The 23,046-nt window shown below is 38.6% G+C and overlaps 2 protein-coding genes across 3 annotated transcripts; one reads left to right on the forward strand and one right to left on the reverse strand.

Moving 5' to 3' along the window:
• Positions 1–254: 254 nt before the first annotated feature.
• Positions 255–14,660, forward strand: rnf2 (ring finger protein 2). Of its 2 annotated transcripts, none has more exons than XM_055033366.1 (9): positions 255–326; positions 4,053–4,149; positions 6,505–6,665; positions 9,837–9,919; positions 10,486–10,636; positions 10,710–10,809; positions 10,927–11,099; positions 11,191–11,380; positions 11,974–14,660. In XM_055033366.1, exons 2-9 carry the CDS (start codon positions 4,063–4,065, stop codon positions 12,073–12,075), a joined length of 1,047 nt encoding a protein of 348 aa, XP_054889341.1. In that variant the 5' UTR covers positions 255–326; positions 4,053–4,062; the 3' UTR covers positions 12,076–14,660. The 2 variants fall into 2 exon arrangements, with proteins under 2 accessions (XP_054889341.1, XP_054889342.1); XM_055033367.1 differs by having other exon boundaries at positions 10,504–10,636.
• A 2,271-nt stretch (positions 14,661–16,931) lies between these two features.
• LOC129362344 (actin-related protein 2/3 complex subunit 5-like) lies at positions 16,932–21,853 on the reverse strand. The gene is made up of 4 exons (XM_055033836.1): positions 21,578–21,853; positions 20,984–21,055; positions 20,142–20,318; positions 16,932–17,505 (listed from the first exon to the last, which is right to left on the reverse strand). The coding sequence occupies exons 1-4, from the start codon at positions 21,716–21,718 to the stop codon at positions 17,443–17,445; spliced, it is 453 nt and encodes a 150-aa protein (XP_054889811.1). The 5' UTR covers positions 21,719–21,853; the 3' UTR covers positions 16,932–17,442.
• Positions 21,854–23,046: the final 1,193 nt, after the last annotated feature.

A 23,046-nucleotide genomic window follows, 5' to 3' on the forward strand; every position in this document is an offset into this window, starting at 1 on the left:
TGGAGTAGACAACATGTGGAAATTATTTTCATATTTATTTCATTCATTCAGACCTAGGATGTGTTATTTGAGGATGTGTAACTGCTTTTGTGTTATATATATATATATATATATATATATATATATATATATATATATATATATATATATATATATATATATATATATATATATATATATATATATATATATATATATAATTTTAGCTGTGCTATTTATGTATTCATGGCCTTCATTTCCCAGACTGCATCGCTTGGAGCCTTTCGGCCATATTGCTTTCACCTTAACGCGCTTGGCTACATCAGGCCGTGCTTACAACTGAACATGTAAGTACATGAACAATGATATTTTATACAGTTTTGAAGCAATTTTTATTTAGTGTCCGAATTCGTAGATAACCCAGGCTTCTGGACCGAGTTCTTATCCGTATAAAACTCTAAAAGCACGTTTGGAGCTCGCAGTGCAGACATGCGGGGTAACACCGAGAGCCTCTTTTCTCTGTTGTTTTCTTTCTGTCAGCGACACATTACATCCACCACTTCTTTCTTGCACCAAGGACCGCAATTCAATGTGCATCTTCTTGCGCTCTTTAGACGGAGTTAAAGCAGAACGTTTGGGCCTTGTCCCGTCTCAGGCTTGTTTTGTCCCCATTCAGTTTTAACATTCCGAAGAGCAGCCACAGCATCATCTGGAGCTGGATGCTAGTTAGCTTTAGCCGAACTCTGAAGCCTCCTGAAATTTGTGCGTTTGGACGATCTGTTTAAAAAAAAATCAGAAACTGGATTTATGTTGTTTTTGGATTAAGACATCAACAGGCTGACGTCTCTCTATTGCAACCAGCGATCAGAGCTCACTGGGTTTCAATTGTTGACATCGACAGATAAAATGAGAGAGAAAGAGCATCATTTATATCTCTCCTTTTGTCTAACTTACAAATCTGTCAGATTCGTGGGATGTTGAAAGCTACTACCAAGACTTAGTTCTTCAGTCTGTCACTTGTGTGGCAGCATGGTCACACATCTCCACGTTTCTGCACAGATCTTATTCACCTACATTCAGGTTTGTGTATGGCGTCCGATAAACGATATGAAATCGCTCCTTTTAGTGGATCTTAGGTTAGTTATTTTCAAAGTTGATAAATTCATAATTAAATAAGAATAAATTGATGGGAAGCATTTAGTCGTAAGCAGGTTTGGCTCCCTATGCAAACAAACAACAACCCTAACTCTCCACTCTCCCACAACTGACAACAATTTCAACTTTAAAAAACTCTTAAATATTTCAGAAATGTCTCTTAATTTGCACCAATTGATTTACAATAAATAACAGTCTGCATCAATTGTATCATTGTCAAACATAAAATTTTATGTGTCACAATGGGTATTTAATATATTGAGTGCATTTTTCCCTCTGTGCAGCACCCAGGACTGTTTACCATGTTTGGGACAGACCAAAACCCCTCATTGTCATTACTCTGAGAAATAATGAGATTTGATTAAGTATAAGACATTCTTTAATGTGGAAAATGATCAAATGTTACAAGTCATACAAATGGAACAGATACAGAGTGGCATTCGCTGATCAGTGCTGGGCTCCATTCAGCACAGCTTAAGGATGACAGCAAGCAAAGCAAAAATTGGAGAGGGAGTTCTGCTTTTATCTTTTCTGCATTCTCCGCCCTCTCTGAAGGGAGTGTTAATCAGTTTCATTTTTTAAGTGTGACTGTCTGCAGTATTATGTGATATGGTTTTGTAAGTATCCAGCAATGTGCATGTAAGCGGATAAAAGAAACAGAGGAAAGACAGAATCATTTTATCCATAACAATTATTAAGGATGCACAATATAGCAGCATTGGCTGGTTCACTCATATCACAGTGATAGTGATGCAGCACAGGATTATGTGGTGTAACTGAAGCAGAGAAGCAATGAAGCTATTGTGATCACATTTACATTGCATCTAAAGTGTAGGAATAAAAATGCGTGTGTATATACAGTATGTATGCCTTCTGTAAATGTTGGTTATCTGCCTTATCACTGTATTAAATGGGTATTAACCTGTCTAAGCAGAATGCAATAGAGTAATTACAGCAGGCTAACAAAACTTTTCCAAACATTGTGAGCTGATCAAAGCTGCATTGTAACTTTTATGAAAATATCTATATATTTTTTACATATTTGTTAAAACGGTCTTTGTCATAACAGTATGTTATGGGACAGTCAATCTGGGAAAAAATTTAGCTCCTCTGCCTTTTCCCAGTGCTTTAAATTTGACAGAAAATTAGAAAATATCATGTGATAATTATGTGTAATTGGAAGATTAATGCTTGAATTCCGACTATAACATCTCAAACTTTTTAAAAACTCAAATAAATAAGCGATCCTTAGCCTGTTTGGGGCCCAAGTAAAGCTAGGTGGCCTGCCTGGCTTAAAATACTCTGGGGGAACCCCTACTGTTGCAAATGCTCATACTTCTTAGCATGGCCACTGTTGTTTCTCAGCCCTTAGCACATTGAGCAGTTAGTGCATGAGGATGACTGGTAGCATTAAGCCCCTCCTCCTGGCTCTGATTGGTTGTTTTTGGTTGGGAGTGGTGAATTTCTTCAGATGGCAATAGTAGCTCAGGTGGAGGAGATTGATCCTTTCACAGATTGACTGTCTCATAAAAATCTCATGCCATGGTGACAGTTTGAACAAATATGTTAGAGATTTATAAAATTTACATCGGGGCCAGCCCAAGCCTCCATGAGGCCCTAAGAAAAATTTGGTTTTGGGGCCCTCTATTGCTGCTTATAATGTGGACTGGATGCAATCAACAGTCTGATTATCAGATCATTCACACACCAATGTAAACTTATTGCATCTCTGACAGTGATGTTTATAATATTCTATATGATTTATAATATGGGGAAATACTTATTGGCCAATTTCAGGGAATCTATGTAGATTTTTAATGTGTCTCATTGCTCTTTTTACAATTACACAATAAAAAAATATGTTTGTGACAGATATTTAAACAATCTTTATAAAATTATAAGAAAAAACAGCCTCTTGTCAGTCCAGATAGTCCTGCCTTAGCTTGCATTTAATCTACAGATATCTGTTGCCACCTCCCTTCTGACCTGTCCCCTCATAAGTGACATTAAAGCTGCAGTAACTTTTATTAACAAAAAGCACATATTTGTTAACTCTCAATATGTTGAGAGATTATCTTAGAAAAATTTAATTTCTCTGCTGTCTACCAGTGCTCTCTAGAAACAACCAATCAGAGGCAGGAGGTAGCGCCATAAATCACAATCCTTAGCTGTCAATAGTAGGTAAGCTGGACGAGATTCATTTTTTCACAGATTATCTGTCTCATAACAGTCATGACAAGAAAGAAAAGCAGTTACATGCCTTAAAAAATGTGCTGGTTTTTATGGGTCAAATAGATTCAAGAAATTGTAACAGCAGGGGCCCCAGTTTAATTTTTTGTCATGGGGCCCAAGTTTCCTGACAGCGCCTGCATGTGACCCAGTCATTAACTGTCTCCATTAATGTGTCTCAGTGCTGAAGACTGTTTTTAGGTAGAACCTACAGTTCTTCCTCAACATGTTATTGATTTCTACTCTAATGTCTAGAGACCTTCAATTGGGTTATCAGCCTTTCTTTATTTCTGAAAACCTCAAAAACCACATAATATTGATGAGGAAGATCTGACATGCTTGTGTTTGGAATCCAGTCTGGGACATTTTATTCTTCCATTTCTAAGTAAACTAGGATCCATTCTTTGAGAAAGACCAAACCTGGCTCGTCTTGTCCACACCAGCTTCAGATCACGCCACTGCTATCAAGATTGTACAACGTTACATGACGAGGTTAGCCACTCTGTCGTTCATTTGCTCAAAAATTAGGTGGCTGAAAAAGTTAGCTGAGGGAGAACTTGGAGAGCAGTTTTCTCATTAGAAGGTCTAATTTTCCTGGGATGAGGCATCAGAGTAATATGCTCCTGTAAGATGAACAGAAGTTGGTTTAGCCTCCTCTATTTTAGTCTGCATTTGTTTTTGTGTTTCAGTGTTGCAGCCATGACTCAGACAGTGCAGACGAATGGGGTCCAGTCCCTCAGTAAGACTTGGGAACTAAGTCTTTATGAACTACAGAGAACACCACAGGTAAACTCTCACCAGGACCTCTTTGCATATATCCATCAGGTTTTTTTTTTTTTTTTTTTTTTTTTTTTTTTATTGAAACTATCATAAATGCAAAAAGCACTGCAATCTTATGCTACCCCAGTTAAGGAGGGTGATATATCATGACTTTGCTTATAAAGGATTATCACTTAAGGAGCAAAGTGACTATGCCTTCATATAAAGGCACGCTAAAAAAAATACAAAATAACTCATTTTAGAGCTGTAATGACAAAACTGTGATATTTTTGTCTAAGGTTATCATACCGTCATAAATTCATACCACCCATGCCTAAATCAAACATATACCTTCCTGCTAATTTGTGCAGGTAGGAGCCGATTGCCAGGAACCCCACATCACCTGTAATTGTACAGGAATGGCGTGGTTCTGGTGTGTCGATCTCTTCAATACTGGACCCAGTTCAGCACAGATATGCAAGAGCAAAGCTTAATGGAATATAAATAGGCTTATTAGCCAGTCACTATGAGCCAGAAGAGCTCGATGAACCCTGAACAAGTTCCCTCCTGGTTCTTCCATCAGCACCGATGCTTTACACACAGGTGTCTCAGCGGCATTTAGACATTTTGAAGAATCACTTTGAATGCTTCACATCTTGTCATAATTTATGCTTAATCAGTGATAAAAATAAATAAATAAATTATGGTACCTCTCATAGTGGTGATCATCAGGGAGAGGATTGTGATAGTAAGATGTTAAATGAAATGTTTAAATGTTGTGCAGGCATTGGTTTAGGATTTAGGCTGAGGCTGCTATATAGACCTTTTCTGTTCATTTGAAGGTCCTCATTTATAGCGGTGACTCACCAGTGCAAGCATATACCACACTGTATTTTTAAATGCTTATGATAAAGTTGGTCTATGGTTATAGCTTGATATGTAGTTGAAGATCTGAAGGAATTATGATGCAGTTGGGCTTCAGTTCCCGACCTCACAATCTGTCGCCATTTTTGTCCTATTTCAGTAACAAGCTTGTATGTTCTGCATATGTTAGGTTGGCATAAGGGACCACACATTTTCACGTCAAGTTTGTTTTTTATGAATCAGAATCTTTACATGGAAAGTGGCGCACACAAGTTTCAGGCACCAGGTAATTTCATTTTATTATAACTGAGTGAGTCTGTCCACTCAGTTATGGACACTGGTGCCCATCTCTAGCAGTTGGTGCAGTGTTTTTCAACCTTTTTTGGGCAAGTCCCCCCTATTCATTATCCAGGTCCCTCACTGTCCCTTATCAAAGAAGACGTAGGCCACTTTGCACTGAATATTATTTTATTATTAATATTACTATCACTATTGTTGATGTTTAGGTTAAAATGTTTTAACCCTTTTTGGTTATTTCTATAGTTATCATCAAAAATAATTTTATGTGAATAGACTTTTGTTATTCACATGACTTTTGTCATGTGAATAATTTTTATTATTCACCTGTAAATTATTTTTACAGGCATCCACGAAAAATGCAATGAACATTCAACTTAAAATCGGTAGGCCTATCAATAGCCAAAGTGAAAAAAAAAAATTTCTAGTTCTGAGCCATTTTCTGTGTTGGTTGTTAAATATTGCACAAAATGACCAGATAAAACATGCACAACAATGCCAGTTTAACTTCGAACTATTTGCAAAAGACAGTGCTCTGCAACATTGAATCACGGATAAAACTGCAACTATATCAATCAGAACTCTTCTCTTCAAAGTTTGAGTTTCTGGTGGTGCAGCTCTGTGCTGCCTTCTGGAGGATGGGACATCAGAGTATCATCTATAAAATTTCACCCAAAGGGCATTTACTGAGCAAAAAGTGCTTTCGGTGGAAAAGGAAAAGTTCCAGATCCTTTTAATAACACGAATATGAGACAGAAACACAGATTATATCTTGTTTTTGTCTATTGATTTATTGGTAACATAAATAAGTGATAAGGTGTTTACTGTTGTCGTCTGTAAAATATATTTCTTCTAAGTACTAGATGTGGTCTCAACAAACCTAAGTTAGTGGGTGAAAGGTAGGATACACCTGGACAGGTTGCCAGGCCATCATGTATACAGAATAAACTATGCAATCACACACACATACTCCTATGTCCTGAACTTACCACAAGCAAATATACTTCTTTTTGTAGCCTTTTGGCAACATAAGGTAAAAAATAACAATGACAATGTATAAAATACAAAACACAAAAATCTACAGATCACTTTAAAGGAACCAATTCAAGTTACATTCCTGTTTTTGAACAGTGCAAGGAAGATATTGTGTCCTGAGAAAATGTATGTACTCAGAGAACATTAGTGTGCTCTAACCTACCTCTGAATGTTTGTCTGTCTCAGGAGGCAATAACAGACGGACTGGAAATAGCTGTGTCACCCAGATCCTTGCACAGTGAACTTATGTGTCCTATCTGTCTGGACATGCTGAAAAACACGATGACAACCAAAGAATGTCTGCACCGCTTCTGCGCTGATTGTATCATCACAGCTTTGAGATCTGGGTAAGTTTTTTTTTTTGGGTGGCTACATTCATGAGCTGGTTTATACTACTCTATCTATATTTCTACTGTTGAAATTTAGATACAGTAGTACTTATCTGAGCCTGCACACATATGTATGCAGACTACTCCTGCTTGTCTTTTTGCCTTTTTATTTTTTCGATTGATTATTTTACAACATTAATTCCTTTTGCACTTTACTAGAAGTTCATTTTCAACAATGTTGACTAAGAGAATCATAATCTTTTTCTATGCTGTAGAAATACTCTTTTTACTCTGCTGAGCACTGATTACTTTCAAACTGGCTGGCATGGTGTCCAGATCCACAGAAATTCCCAAAGAGATCTGAACTTTCATTAGAGAACAGTTGTTTCCTCCTCTGCAAGACAGAGGAGGAAACAAACTGTGGAGGAGAGCAATAAGGAAGAAACAACAAAGGTTTATGCAAAAATTGGAGTAATAAGTTGTTTCTCCCCTACCATAAGCAACATTAGATCGAATTGCACCAAGAGCAGTAAAAGGAAAAGAGGGGGCCTTGCCATTTTAGTAAACAACCGCTGTTCATATAACGGTCAAGGAGTGAATCTGTTGCTTGGGCGTTAAACTGTTGGTGGTTGGTCTTCAGCTGCTTTACTTGCCCATCTTCCCATGTTATCATGGTGACTGTTTACATTCACAGGACATCGATGAGCTCACTGAGTGCATAACACACTACATGAACTGTGTTGACTCCATCATCCCTGCTGAGACTGTTATTATTAACCAAAGAACAAGCTCTGCATAACAAAGGGTAAAAACCATCTTGAATGAAGCGCAAAGGGCTTTCTGAGATGGCAACAGGGATGATGTTAGAGTAATTCAGAAGTGCTTGAAGGTGAAGATCAGAAGAGCTAAAGAGGAATATAAGAGGAGGCTGGAGAGGAACCTCCAACAGAAAAACACCAGAGAGGCCTGGAGAGTAATGACTGGGTTCAGGTCAGCAGGCAGTAGTGCGGTTGAGGGCAAAGTTGACAGAATCAATTAACTCAATTTGTTTTTTAACAAATTTGACACTGCAGCCCCTACACCTATCACTCCTGCTGTCCACTCACTCCTCAGTCCTTCATCCCCATGTGAGTTTCACCTTCACATCTTCTTCCCTCCTCTTCTACTCAGTGACCATTTTCCCACCCCTCAGGTGGTCACCACGACGGTAAACATCACAGCCAAAGATGTTAGAAAATAGCTGTCCTGGCAAGACTGCAGGCCCTGATGGTGTGAGCAGAGAATGCTCAAAGCATGTGCCATCCATATCTGTGGAATCCTCCAGAATATCTTCAATATGAACCTCCACATTCAAAGGGTCCCTGTGATGTGGAAAGTATCCTGCTTTGTTAAGTGCCAGCAATGCAGAATACAGGGGATACAGGCCTGTGGCACTAACCTCCCACATCATGAAGACCCTGGAGAAACTTGTGCTCCAGCTGCTCCAACCTGTGTTCCAACCACACTTGCAGTTTGCTTACCAACCCAGACTTGGAATTGAGGACGTCATACACTCACCTGGATCAGCAGGCGCACGCTGTGAGATTTATGTTTTGTGACTTCTCCAGTGCATTCAGTTCCAAACATCCGGCTCTAGAAACTGGCAGCAACGTGTGATCAGACATTACACCCAATAAAGCAGCAAGTTCGAACCATTGCTACTTAATTTTAAGTAACTTAGATTCAAAAATTAAAAATATCTGTGAGACAGTCGTTTTGTCGGTTATGTTTATGGCCTCACAAGATGGCACTGATATCCCTACGTCCAGAGCATATCACTCATGTTCCAAAGCATGTCACTAAACGAATCATTCCTACATTTCCAGGTTTCACTCTAACAAAATAGTTCTGCCACAGCAACGCGGCTATGAACGGTATGTAAATGAATAGTCTGATTAGGCAGTGAAATAAATTTGTGATGACGTTTTGTCGCAATAGTTTTATAACATGTTTTACAAATTACAGCATTTTGTTTGAAATCTCCATATAAAATACACAAATCACTGCCAAATTATTGATTCAGTGCTATTTCTCTTCAGAATTAAACAAGTTTATCTGATTCTTCTTCAGTTACAGTCTCATTCAGCCGCTCACCTCAAACTCTTGCTGTCCCCATGTTGTTTGTTTTCTCCGCTCAGCGGGATCAATAGAAATATTTGAGGTTGGGAGTGGAAGAAACTAGTGATTCATTCATAAGGTGTCAGATAAACCATAGAAGGGAATTTGATGGCGAAACTTTATTATTTGAATGACAATTTATACTCAGTGATTGCGATATAGCCATTTTAACCATCGTGAATTGAAAATATCGCGATACATTTAGTATACTCGATACATCGCCCAGCTCTATGATATCTCTATTTAGTGTTCAGCATTTAATATTAGCTGTGGACCTTGAACAAGCTGCTATCAGAGAGCTGCGAGGACCGAGTTTAATTATGACCAATCAGGAGCAACACCAGGAACACGTGTAGCAGAATGACCTTGAATTAGCAGCACTGCTAGCAACTCATCGCTCTGGAATACAAATTGTACTAAAGAAAAGAGTGACGGTGCAGCTGTTATCAGCTTTCTGATGGAGCTGCAGTTTTATGTTGACCATGTGAAACACCAGAACTACATAATATTAATAAGAATGATAATATAATATCAGCTGATCTGAATCTTATTTTTATCATTATGTTTGGGTCGGCAAAGACAAAATGAAATATTTGGGGTTATTTTAGTCCAACAGAACCGGATCCTTGATGCTCTCCATTGCTGAATGTTGCTGCACACATCATGAGAGTTGAGCAATGGCTGCTGCTCATGTCCCACCCACAATAGAGAGGAAAAAAGCATTTAATGGAAAAGCTCTCTACCTCGGGTAGAACCAAACTGCACATTAACTGGTTGGTGCGTGATTTGCCAGTGGAAAAACACCTTAAAACATGTCAGCCTATGCGCCTGGTGGTGTGATAGGTCTGTATGATAGGCCTACCACAGCAGGTCTGTTCATGCTGATATGAAAGTGCATATAAGTTTCAAAAGGGCTGATATGCACCTGGTTGCTTCTTATCCCCTCCTTTAAATATGTCAGCTGTTGAGCTGTTTTGTTGTCTTTTACATTTATTTCTTGTTAACTGCTGTCCTGGCCTTACGTCCTTGCAGGAATAAGGAGTGCCCTACCTGCCGTAAGAAGCTTGTTTCTAAGAGGTCACTCCGTCCTGACCCCAATTTTGATGCTCTGATTAGTAAGTAACCACACAGAAAAACAACTTTGTATGTTTAATTCTGTTTGAATAACACATCTAGAGTAGAACTAAAGGTGTTTATAAAATGATTTAAACATTTATTTTCTGACATTCCTTTTAGATTTTTGTTCTTTCTGAACAGCCTGTCTTTTTATATTTATTTTATATTTAATGCATTGATTTATTATGCCTGCGATATACATCTTTTATCCATTCAAAATGGAGAACTTTGTTTTTCTCTAATTCTGCAAGTTGAATTCACAGGGCAAGTTCTGTAAACTTGCATTGTGCCAGTAAATCTCAGTAAATCAACCCTTCAAAGGTTCTTGTACTTTTAAAAAGTTGAAAGTAAACTAACAAAAGAGCCCAATCAAAGTGCAGCAACTTGATTAATGACCATTAAAACTTCTATTTAAAATCCTGACTTCATAAAAAAATATAATATTCTAATACCTTAATATACTTGCCACATTATCAAAGACTTTTTAGAGTTGTAGTTACACCAGGAGCTGAGTATCTGTACAGAACTCCACAGGTGCTACACCCCAGTGTGGCACATTAAACAGGTTCTTGTTTAATTTTAGGTAAGATTTATCCCAGCCGAGATGAATATGAAGCTCACCAGGAGAGGGTTTTGGCTCGTATTAGCAAACACAACAATCAGCAGGCTTTGTCCCACAGCATAGAAGAGGGACTGAAGATACAGGCAATGACCAGGTAAACACAATCCCTGAGACAAACAGCACAGAGATGCTACATGGTGGCTACTAGGTGTTTGTCTCATTGTCAGGCTACAGCGTGGCAAGAGACACACAGTGGAAAACGGTAGCGGAGCTGAGGACAACGGAGACTCCTCTCACTGTAGCAATGCGTCTGTCCACAGTAATCAGGTACGTCTTGGTGTACAGCAATAAATGCGTATGAATTAAATGTACGGCATGTGTCGTGGTGTAATGGTTGCAGTATGTTCTCCAGTCACATGTTGTGTTTTGTGTATTGGTTCCCAGGAGGCAGGACCGAGCATCAAGCGCACCAAGACTAGTGATGACAGTGGTTTGGACATGGACAATGCTGCTGAGAACGGGGGAGGAGACTCTGTGATTGATGGAGGAGCCAGTGAAATAGAGCTGGTGTTCAGGCCACACCCCACCCTGATGGAGAAGGATGATGGTCATAACAGGTGTGTTCACTACAAAACAGAAGCTTGAAGATTCTGAAGTTGGTGTTCAGCACACATTTGACTGGTAATTGTGATCTGACTGTCTTTGCAGTGTGGAGTTTGTTCCTCGCTACATTAAGACCTCTGGTAACGCCACTGTGGATCACCTTTCTAAATACCTGGCAGTCCGACTGGCTCTTGAGGAACTGAGAAGAAATGCTGAGGCCAGTCCTGTTAATGTTGAAGCAGCATCAGAGAAACAGTACACTATCTACATACCTACTGCTGGAAACCAGTTTACTGTGAGTACTCTTATGCTCAGGATCATCTCTAACAAAACAGTTTAAAACCTCTTAAGATCAAATTCTAAATATTGCTATATTCTTTGGTTGTCCTAACACAGAATTATAGGTTTAGGTTGGGCATACATGGCACACAACAATATTCTGCATAAAGACCAAAACACAGAAATGCATGTTCCCTTTACAACAACATGCGTGTCTGTGTTGTGTCATTTTTGATCAACCACAAAAATGGTCAACCTGACAGAACAACCCGTTCTGTTAGGATCTTTCAACTGATCTTGCATCAGGTCAGTCCTGGTCTTATTCGTTTGTATCCAGTGAACATGAAGCCTGTGATCTTACCAAATCCACCTCTGTAATAAAAGTAATAAGATAGCAACATTTTCATGAAAAGTAATCTGTCCAAATTTTGCTCAGTGTGTTTGGATTGGATTGTTTTGAGTCTAGAAAAATGTTTTGTTCTCTGCAACAAGGACTAGTTCCAGGTTGCTCTTTCTTCAGAAACTGTTGCACCATGATTGGACATGTGGTATAGTTCAGGGTCTCACATGGTGCAACATATGTCTGTTTAACTGTTCAACTGTTCATAGGTTCTGAATGGTTCCTTCTCCCTGGAGCTGGTCAGTGAAAAGTACTGGAAGGTCAACAAACCCATGGAGCTCTACTTTGCCCCCACTAAAGAACACAAGTAAACATGCATAAGAATACCTAACTCCATTCATTTTTGCATAAACATACACACTTGGAGGTGAACAGATGGACATGGAAACAGCTGGACACAAGCAGGAGAATGTGTGTCTGACAGAGACCAGGGGTTTGGGGAAAACTTCAAATGGACTCCTATGAATAGAAAAAAAACATTGTTGTTTTATATTTCGTGAATCTTTGTCTCCTGTTAGACAGCAGCAGATCAGTACAGCAGATCACACCTCAAACAGCAAGTGTAGAGCTTTTCCAAAAACGGTTTTTGTGCATTGGTTGAATTGGGAGACTTAAATGTTAAAGGGAAAAAATTACTGCAAATCTTTCCTCCTTATATTGTGAGCTTTGTTTTCAGTGACACACATGGCAATGTTTGTAATCTTTCCATATTTGTCTATAGAGTATATTTCATTATGAAACTACTGTTAAGATTCGTGCCTGGGAAATGAAGAAGAAAACCCAATGAAGACACAAATTCTGCTCCATTATCCAAGTCCTCCGTTTCCAAACTGTATGTGTGCATGCAAGATGCATGTTAGCTGTATTTAATGTCTGTACTTTGAAAATAAGTACAGGCATTACTTCTGCAGTGTCTGTATTTTTATTTTTCTTTGGAAAAAGAATTCTGAATATATGCTATTTGAATTCCCTTCTTAAAGAGCTGCTTGACATTTGGTCTAAATTTCAAAAGATTCTTAGGGAGAATCTGTGGGGATTATTCCAAACCTTTAGTTAATGTTCAGAGTGAAATTCAGTGTCTGAAATGGGATTAGTTAGAACCCATGAAAACAAGTCGTACCTCAATTTTAATAACTGGGACGTGAAATTTAGGATTTGATTTTTGCGTGAGTTTGACTTTTCTTGAGGAAAATTTAAATTACATGTTTTCCACAAAAAAAAAAAAAATCAAACAAGGTCTGCTGAAGCAATGACTTGGTTGCCTCTTTTGTCACATGTTACTGTAAAGTTGAAGAAAATCCAAAAGTGTGAGGTCTGACTTGATATTTGTCATCTGGAAAGACCGACTTGTTTTGTTTGAGTATCCTCCTTTCTGTTGTCCTGATCTGTTGCCATAGAAACAAACTGTCTTTTAAATTTTGTGGTGTTTCATCCTTTTTATAAATGTTTTGTAACACAGAAAGGAAGCTGTGTGTATTATTCAAGGGGTGGGATGGTTTGGGGCGTGTTTTTGTTAGACCACTACAGTATTCATTGTCCACAGAAATTTCCACAACTTTTGTTGTTTGTTCAACAGTGACACAGAACGTTTTCAGAGAGCAGCATTCTGTGTGAAATAAAGGATTTCCTTTTACGAGGAAGTCCTTGAAAAAGAGAATCTAGAAGAATTCTAGTTTGTCAGAAAGCAAAGGACGGGAAATTCTTCACTTGTCTAAGAACGATCTAAAGTTATTTTCTTTATTTACTCAAAGAAGGAAATCTGGTTATGACTTCAATAAATAAGATCCAGCAGGGGGACGACTAGGAATCTGAACCAAATAGGAATCTGAACCGCAATCAATTGCAACAGGGTGCGCCACAATGTTTTCAAAATGTCTGTCAAGTTGAGAGTTGATCATTTCAATGATTGTACCATAATTCATGGAACTTATTGGTTACAATAATGCCTGGGTACAAAGGTTCATGAAATGCAAGTGAAGGAACTTAAATGAAGGAACAAATTAGTGAAATGGCAAATTGACCAATTCCTTCCAGAACCATCAGCTGCAGTTTTGGGGAAACACTTTTTCAGCTCATTGGAAGGTAATTTTGAAGAATCTCAGCGCTGATGCTAAAATTATCTGAGCACAATGAAGGCACATCCATTTCAAGTCACAGTTATACACTTAAAACAATGCAGTTTCATAAGTAAAGCAGCAAGATGTTGCTAGATTGTATTTTTATTACTAATTTTGACTTGTCAATCTTTTTTTTAAGCAACATTTATGAGCATAGAACTTTTTATTTTTGAGAAGCCCTCTTTGCTATACCTTTCACATTAAAGGACACCTGAATTTTGTACAGAACCCAACATTCCCTTCACTGTAGAATTTTAAAACCAGAACGTTTTCTGGTTTTCGGGTTGTATCACCCAGATACATTTTTCTTGCAAAAAATGTATCTGAGTGACTTTTCCTTTTCACAATTATTGGGAGATATTTATGAATATCTCCCCTGATATTTGTGAGTGCTGGACTGTTAAGGCACGCAAAGTGTGATGCAACTGGGAGTTTCTGATATCAGAACAGATATCAGAAATATATTTGCAGAACAGAAAGTATGTAATATTCTGTTTTTGAGCTTTCAGACTGAAGACTAAAAAGGAAGATTTTTTTTTCTCTGCTGAAAAAACTACTTGGAAGTGGATCCTTACTGTGGAGATTTTATTTTCATCCATTATTGTGCCAACTGTGAACCCGTGAGGGTTACCGCCCTCATGAAAATGTCTGTAGTGCTTTATGAAAGAGAAAATGTGCTTCATTCTTGTTAGATTTGGTACCAGTGTGTCTGTGTGTGCATCTGTACTGGTTCTTTTCTGGTTGGACAATAAAATCTCATCTGTATGTTTAACATAAAACTTAATGCTTACTGTCTAAGAGAAAGCAGGGACTGGTAGATGGATACAAATCTGAGATCTTCCACATGTTGACACTTTTTCTGATTAAGGCTGTGGTTCATCCAATAACCACACATGACATGAGATTAAAGGAAGTCCTCACCAATTATCTCACCAGAAAGTGAATGTATTGGTATTGAATGTTTGATTCAATACCAGTTTAAAGTTTCAACAGCCTTGCAGCATTTCTGCTTATTTCATTCATCCAAGTTGCTGCTGTGTAACTTTTAGAGCTTGGGAGAATTTCTGCCATCCATTCTTCTGAGTGAATGACAGAAGAGTGAAAGTGGGTCTCCTCTGTCATGGTTCTCTATGGAAGCATCTATTGCGACCAGGTAATCTTAATATTTTTAGATTGTTAACAATCTAGTTTTAAATACTGTCTAATTTATTAGATAGTGGATTAAAAAAATTTAAATAAACAATTATTTAAATTTAAAATATTTCTGGTTAGTCTGAGGATTACAATGGGATATAGCTTGGAAATGATCAGGAAAAAAATTCTGTGCTAATGAAAAACAGTAGTCTGATACCTTGACCTCAAGGGGGAAAGTGTGTTTTGTGTAGAATTAGATGAAGACATTAAAGCAGCTTCCACATCATTGTGTACTGGAGTGGGATGAGTTATGGAATGGAGTTTTGTTCACTATCTGGTGAGAGAATTGGTGAGGAGTTCCTTTAGTCTCGCGTCATGTGCGGTTATTGGATGTGGAGACGATGTAAGGCTTAATCAGGGGTCTCCAAAGTCAGTCCTGGAGGGCCGGCATCCTGCATGTTTCAGTTTTCTCCCTGGTACCAACAACCTTTCCAGCAGGTCAACGTTCTTCTGAGGCCTTCTGACAAGCCATCATTTGATCCAGGTGTGTTAAATCAGGGAGAGAATTAAAACATGCAGGATCTAGGCTCTCAAGGACCCACTTTGGGGATTGTTTACAGGGAGGAGTTGCGTAATAATCTTGAGTGGGCGTGGCATACATTGTGTCTAATTTTTCATAAAATCAAAAAAGTTATGGACAACCCTCACCACCTTTTTCATGAGACTGTCTTGAGAAAACAGTATCTTCAGTCAGAGGCTTGATGTATAGGGTGGAGTTAAACTACAATGACATGATACAAGAGAGCTTTGAAGAATCTGAATTAATGAGCTACAACATTTAATTTCCCTTTAAGACTGTTAAGTATTTTTGAATTAAATTAAATCATATTCACTCTTCTCCAGCGTCCTGGAGTCAAATTCCAGTATTGAAAGCTTTAGAAGTAAAAGATTATGTGCTGTATATCCAGTTTGGCTCAATAACAGATGCATCTTCCAAATTAAACCAACCACATGCAAACAGCATACAGCATAGAATTTGGGTTTCTATTGCAGGCACTAGTTGTGTTGAGAGTAGGATTTAACATCATATTGTTTGTCATCAGGCAGATTTAAATCTGGATGAATCAAAGACTCCCAGCATCAAAACTGGACTTCCTGTTTAAAGGTGATGTCACCAATTGGTCTTGTGACTGTACCAGCATCACTGCAGCTCCAAATTATTTGTGCTTAAAAGCACAAATAAACCTTTAACTACCTACATTTTAAAAAATTCAGATCAAGAAAAATAAGTGACTTCCAGCTCTGATGGGTCAGCATCAGCATATCAAAGTGTAATCAGGCATCCAACATGGATAACTCTTGCTATGTTTGTCACATTTCAGTCTTCCTGTGTGAAAGTTATAGTGATTTGTTTGCTTTGGCGTGTTAAGCCCCAGAACTCAGGATTTAAATCTCCATCTCTGAACTGCATTGGGACGGGAAGGATTTTGAGGTGTGTAAATGTCCCATTTTAGATCACAATTTCTTCTTAATTTGGGGCCATAAGAGGGTCTAACAACAAACCTAATTTCATGTCTCTAGGATGAACAGTTTGGCCTGTCTAACATTACGGGGAACTGTTCCGCCAGGCCTACTTTTGAGTCCATTAAAAATGTTTCATTTTGGGTGAAGTTTTGTGAATCCTATACTAATAGACCTTAGGAATGCTTTCATTGTTCAGGAAACTATCCATCTGTCCAACATAAAACGCAGGATGACAAATATGATGAATATCCTCTGCACAACTGTCTTGTTTTGGTTTACTTGTGACAGATTCAAAGAAGGGAAGGTTCTATTTCTTTTCTCATTTGTGTCAAAACTCAAAGCTCCATCCTCAAAACCATTAGCATTAATGACCGATAAATAACCAATCAGTATTAAAGTTTAGCTCTTTATTTTGTTTATTCCAAATATAAAAAGCATTCACACAAAGTGCCACATGGATGTGGCTTTTGTGAAGACAGAAGTAGAAAAAAAGGATTGAAAGTTCGAAGTTTACCTCAAACATTCTAATTTGAGGTTAAATGAAGCTCAGTCCCAGCATGCACTGGGGCACAGGCAGGGGAAATGTGTCAATGAGAATCCATCCACCTTTTCCATTCCCCTCATCGTCAGGAGTCAGACCCACAGAAGAGCAGAGGGAAAGCTGGAGGTGAGTTAAGAGTGTTTCAGTGATGGAGCTGAGCAGATGACAGAGCAAGGTGCCGTTTTGTGTTCAAGAAGAAAAGTGGATTCTGTACTGCTGGCAGAGTACAGTTTGAGGTGCCAGCACCTTCTGAATCCCAGAGGAGTGAAAACAGAAAAAAACAAAGTGATGCATCAGAAGCTCCAGTTTCTTAAAAGGACACCAGCCTTGATGACCTCGACAAACACTGCAGATTGTGGGGATCAGACAGTCTTCCTTGCAGTCAGGACTCGGACGATGGAGCCGACTCCGCCCACTGCCAGAGCCTGAGGAAACGATCAAAACGAGAAGAGAACCAAGTCAGCATTCTGTCATAGGCACAAATAACCACACAGTTTTAATCAGTTTTCACTGGAACCACAAGTTTCCTAAAAATGATGTTATGTTGGTGTCCTGAATGAGGCCAAGATGGCGACTCACCAATGAACTTGGGCTTGTGATGTTGAAACTACCATTCATAGCTTATAAGACAAATACAAATTGATTTGATGGCAATTAAATTCTAGCCCAGATGACAGAAACTTGGGCACAAGATGACATGACGTGTTGGGGCATGCATCACTAATCATGTTCTCAACACAACAACAAAACACTGCTGGTTTGGTGTCTGCCAGGCCAACTCAAGATACATAGTGTTCGTTTAACAGTATCTGCTGGGAGCACTGACCAAAGGGACAAAGTTGTTTTTTTTTTATTCTACTTCTAAATGACAAAGAAATACCAGGAAATGTCAGAGCTGTTGATAAAACGGGCTCTATTTAATTTTGGGAGATTATGACTCAAAATTATGGTGAAAAATTGTGATCATAATCGACATTCAATCACATTATATTTTCATTCGGTCTAAGTAATATTAGGCAATATTGCGATTCCACACCTTATATGTATATATGTAACTTTTCCTCTATAGTGGGAAAAAACATACAGCGACTATGGTTCCAATAGAACCACAAAATATTTCCATAAATTTAAGTTCATATCACCCACCCATATTTTATGTAAGCGTTTATATCTTTCAACAGATAACTAAGCATCTGTTGAAACAAAAAGCATAAGATGTTTTTCTTCTTCTCTTTTCATGGTGGTTGAAATTTGAAGCTAAATGTAAAGATAACTGATACTAACAAAAAATGAGCTAAAGTCCAAATGGTGAAGTGTAGCATATAGAACAGCTGAGAAACAAAGCTGTCTAAAAATCAAAACAATCCCGAAGTGATTAAAACACCAGGAAGCTGGGGCCCCTATGGGGCCTTGCAAAAGTATTCAACCCCCTTGAACTATTCAAACTTTTGCCACTTTTCAGGCTTCAAACATAAATATCTAAAATTTGCATTATTTTGTGAAGAATCAACAAGTGGGACACAATCGTGGATATTTTAAACTTTTTTAACAAATAAAAGAACAGAAAAGTGCAATATCATTCAGCCACTTTACTTTCAGTGCAGCAAACTCACTCCAGAAGTTCAGTGAGGATCTCTGAATGAGCCAATGTTGTCCTAAGTAACTGATGGTGATGAATAGAATCCACCTGTGTGTAATGAAGTCCCCTGTAAATGCACCTGCTCTGTGTTGTTCTCAGGTTGTGTTTAAAGCGCAAAGAGCATCATGAAGACCAAGGAACACACCAGGCAGGTCCCAGATAGTGTTATGGAGAAGTTTGAAGCAGAATTTGGATACAAAAAGATTTCCCAAGCTTTACATCTCAAGGAGCACTGAGCAAGCAATCATATTGAAATGAGCAAGCAATCATATTGAAATGGAAGGTAGATCTTGCAGTGGTCATCAGACCACTGCAAGATCTACCAAGACCTGGTCATCCCTCTAAACTTCCATCTGGAACAAGAAGAAAACTGATCAGAGATGCAGCCAAGAGGCCCATGATCACTCTGGATGAACAGTAGAGATCTACAGCTGAGGTGAGAGAGTCTGTCCACAGGACAGCTATCAGTCATTCACTGCACAAATCTGGCCTTTATGGAAGAGTGGCAAGAAGAAAGCCATTTCCCAAAGATATTCATACAAAGTCTTGTTTAAAGTTTGCCACAAGACAAATGAGAGACACACCAAACGTGTGGAAGAAGGTGCTAAAATCCAACTTTTTGGCCGCAAAGCAAAACTATATAGTGTAAAATCAACACAGCTCATTATCCATTGTCAAACATGGTGCTGGCAGCATCATGGTTTGAGCCTGGTTTTTTCAGCTCCCTCCATCTTAAATTGATGTTAAGATGGATGGAGCCAAATACAGAACCTTAATGGAAGAAAACCTGTTGGAGTCTGCAGAAGACCTGAGACTGGGACGGAGATTTACCTTCCAACAAGACAATGACCCCAAACATACCACAAAATCTACAATAGAAAGGTTCACAAATAGATCCTGATGTTAGAATGGTCCAGTCAAAGTCCAGACCTGAATCCAATTCAGAGCTGAAAACTGCTGTTCACAAGCGCTGTCCATCCAACCTCACTGAGCTCCAGCTGTTATGCAAGGAAGAATTTCAGTCTCTCAATGTGCAAAACTAATAGAAACGAAACCAAGCGACTTTAGAGAACCACTTGTGTTGGCCGTGCAATATTATTATTATTATTATTATTATTGATTTAATACTTTGTAGCACCACCTCTTGCTGCAATTACAGCTTTATAAAAAAGATTTAAATATCTAATAAATTTTGTTCCACCTCACAATTGTGTACCACTTGTTGATTTTTCAAAAATAATAAACATTTTAGATCTTTATGTTTGGAGCCTGAAAGGCGGCAAAAGTTCAAGGAAGCTGAAAACTTTCACAAGCCACTGTTTGCCTGGGCTTCCAGAATTCCATAGACTTCTGTGTAATCAATCTACAAGTTTCCATACTAGTCTGTGTTGAGCTATATGTACACACACACACACACCTTACCTTTTCATGCCACTGCAGCAGGATAGCGCTGCTGTTGTCAGATGGTTTCTCAAAGCCTCTGTAGATGTATTTCATCAGCAGGTCTACTCCTGCTTTGTCCAGGGCGCCCACAGCTTTTTCTATGTCACTACTCTTAAAACTGCTAAGAACTTTGACCACCAGCAGCTCCGCTCGGTCCTGCCACACAGCCGGGGGGGGGGGCAGGCAGGCATTACCAGCCAGGCAGAAAAAAAGATTACATAACAGAGTTAAAAACTGTGTTTTTACAGCATCTATCAAGTTTGATATGCACAGCAGCCATGTTGGATTTTGAGCTCACATGCGGTGAAAACTACTTAAGTTGAAATATTTACACTAAAGGTCATTTGAAGTTGGAATTCCAAATTCAACTCCAAAGGGGGGAGGGGTTCAATAAAAAATTCACAAAAAAATAATTGATTAAAAATGTACTGTTTTGATTAAAACTTGCATGCATGACTATCATTCCATGCCAGGATATAAGAATAAAGTTTTTCTCAAGTCATCAGTACCAGTTGTTCATAGATGTCTCGACACTGATGGCACCCAGAGTTAAGGTCATGCATGGATGTTCTGTTTGAACAAGAATGAAGCTCAGAGTCTTTTGAAATTTATCACTGCTCTGGCAGACAGCAGAGTACACAGTATCACAAATACCACCTCTGATTTATGAGCAGCTGCTACATGAGCTCAGTTTGTGAAAATCTTCTGACGTGTCGTCATCTTGCAGAGCAAAGACCTAACCAGAGCTACGGTGCTCCGTGTTTGATCATGTTCACTAGTGATCACAGAAGGGCAGCAGGAGGCATGTCAGATGTTCATACCTTAGCATTCTGATTCTTGGTGTTGATTGGAGGGTTCTTCAGTACAGCATGGAGAGCTCCAGTCATGTTCCCTTTGCAAGGATTAGTCAAGAATCACAGAGACAAGAAACGGCATCAGGAGCAAGAGAGGAACACAGAACAGGATGATCACCTTATATGGTAAAGATCATCACAGCTTATTCTTGAAAGTCACGAAGCTGCAATAAACAAAGTTCAATAAGCTCAGAATGAGAAATGTTTATTCACCTGAATAATTCCGTCACGTTTTGTTTAAAGTGACTAAAATATCTGAAAGGTTTGTGTATATATATGTATGCTTGAAAGCTAGTTATATTCCGAGCAGGAACAGGTTCACCTTGTTTAATTATTTTCTGGATCTAAAGTTGATCAACTTTACAGAGAATGTTGAACCAAACGGAAACAACCAGAAGAAAATAGTAAAGGAATGAAGGACCACACCCTCCTGTTCCTCCAGCCGGAAACTCGAGTCTCACCCACTGAACGCCGAGACATGCTGGAGGAAACCCAGGAAACCCGACCAGACGTCTTCCACCCAGTAAACCCAGTTAACGTCATAAATCACCGAGAAGGATATTGTCTCAGAAGGGAGTCCACTTCTGCTTCGTCCGGACCTCCTTGGTTCTCACCGCCGTCCTCCTCGTCCACAAACTTGTTTTCGTCATATTCATCTACATCTACTTTCCTGAAGCGGTCAGAAACGGTGTTCTTAGACATTCTGGATGAAACAGAGACAGCAGCGCAAATATAATGCTAGGGAAGCAAAAAAACACCCTTTCTGGCCAAAGAGGATCCACAGTTTCTGGTGTCCAAAACACTACTTCCTCATCACAACACTTCCGCCTTCTTCTTCTTCTTCTTCTTCTTCTACTTTTATGGTGATTGGAAAACATCTTTAGGCGCATTACTGCCACCTTCCAGTATGAATCAGATGCTTCATATACTATAAAAATGCTTGTTCTTAAAGAAAAAAAAAATTATTAACAATGTCATTATTATTATTATTATAAATACAGATGAGATCCCACCAACCCCCCAAAGATGGGGGTTTTTGTTTCTCTCTGCTGAACATATGTGATGAAGTTGAAGTTTGCTCTGTATTCAACAAGTAAAATATCTCCAGTATTGAAAACAAAAATATATACACTGTACAGGTAAAATGGCAGTACAAGTGTTGGGACTGGACCTTTAAAATGTCTATGCTACCCACTCAAACCTCAACGCGCACTGGAAGGACACAATGGGTTGGGACAAGTTTGGAAATGCAAGTACTGGGCATGTGCCAGGAATAATCCAGTTTTTTATTGTTAAACAATTTTATTTAAATCTGAAACACCATAAATAACCATATTTACTTGCTGCTCGCGTTCTCACTAGAACCAGGAAGATAGAGACATAACACCAGTTTTAAAGTCCCTCCACTGGCTCCCGTAGCTCAAATAATAGATTTTAAAATACTGTTGTTAGTTTACAAATCACTGTACAACCACAATACATCAAAGATCTGCTGTTGTTGCATCAACCTTCCAGACTCTCAGGTCTTCTGGTTCTGGTCTGCTCTGCATCCCCAGAACCAGAACCAAGAAGCAGCTTTCAGCATCTATGCACCAAAGATTTGGAACAAACTTCCAGAAAACTGTAAAACAGCAGAAACCCTGACTTCCTTTAAATCTCAAGTAAAAACACACCTGTTTAGAATTGTATTTGAAATGTAATATGTGACAATGTATTGTTTATTCTATGTTGCTTGACTTTGTGTTTTTGATGTAAAGCACTTTGAAATGCCTTGCTGCTGAAATGTGCTATCCAAATAAAATTTGATTTGATTTTTAGCTAATCTCCCTCTCAGTGTACAAAATCATTTCAGACTTGTGGTAACAAACCAGCTCTACAATCTTTCCTCTTGCAGATGGTGACTCTACATTTCCAATTGGTCAGTATAATTTGCTTTTACTGCAGTGCTTGCAAGAAAGAAAGTATTTCTTACAGTAGAGAGAATTTCTAAAATTCAGAAATTGCCAGGTCCATGTTTGCAGCAAGTTTAG

The sequence above is a fragment of the Poeciliopsis prolifica genome, unplaced genomic scaffold, assembly GCF_027474105.1.
Source record: "Poeciliopsis prolifica strain line A6 unplaced genomic scaffold, Auburn_PproV2 SCAFFOLD008, whole genome shotgun sequence".
Taxonomy (NCBI): domain Eukaryota; kingdom Metazoa; phylum Chordata; class Actinopteri; order Cyprinodontiformes; family Poeciliidae; genus Poeciliopsis; species Poeciliopsis prolifica.

Coding starts and splice junctions, on each gene's coding strand:
- rnf2 (XM_055033366.1), top strand. CDS start 4,063: ATGACTCAGACAGTGCAGACGAATGGGGTCCAGTCCCTCAGTAAGACT. Junction 4,150..6,504: donor AACTACAGAGAACACCACAG/GTAAACTCTCAC, acceptor TGTCTGTCTCAG/GAGGCAATAACAGACGGACT. Junction 10,637..10,709: donor AAGATACAGGCAATGACCAG/GTAAACACAATC, acceptor TCTCATTGTCAG/GCTACAGCGTGGCAAGAGAC.
- LOC129362344 (XM_055033836.1), bottom strand. CDS start 21,718: ATGTCTAAGAACACCGTTTCTGACCGCTTCAGGAAAGTAGATGTAGAT. Junction 20,319..20,983: donor CCAAGAATCAGAATGCTAAG/GTATGAACATCT, acceptor GCTGTGTGGCAG/GACCGAGCGGAGCTGCTGGT. Junction 17,506..20,141: donor TGCTGCAGTGGCATGAAAAG/GTAAGGTGTGTG, acceptor TCGTTTCCTCAG/GCTCTGGCAGTGGGCGGAGT.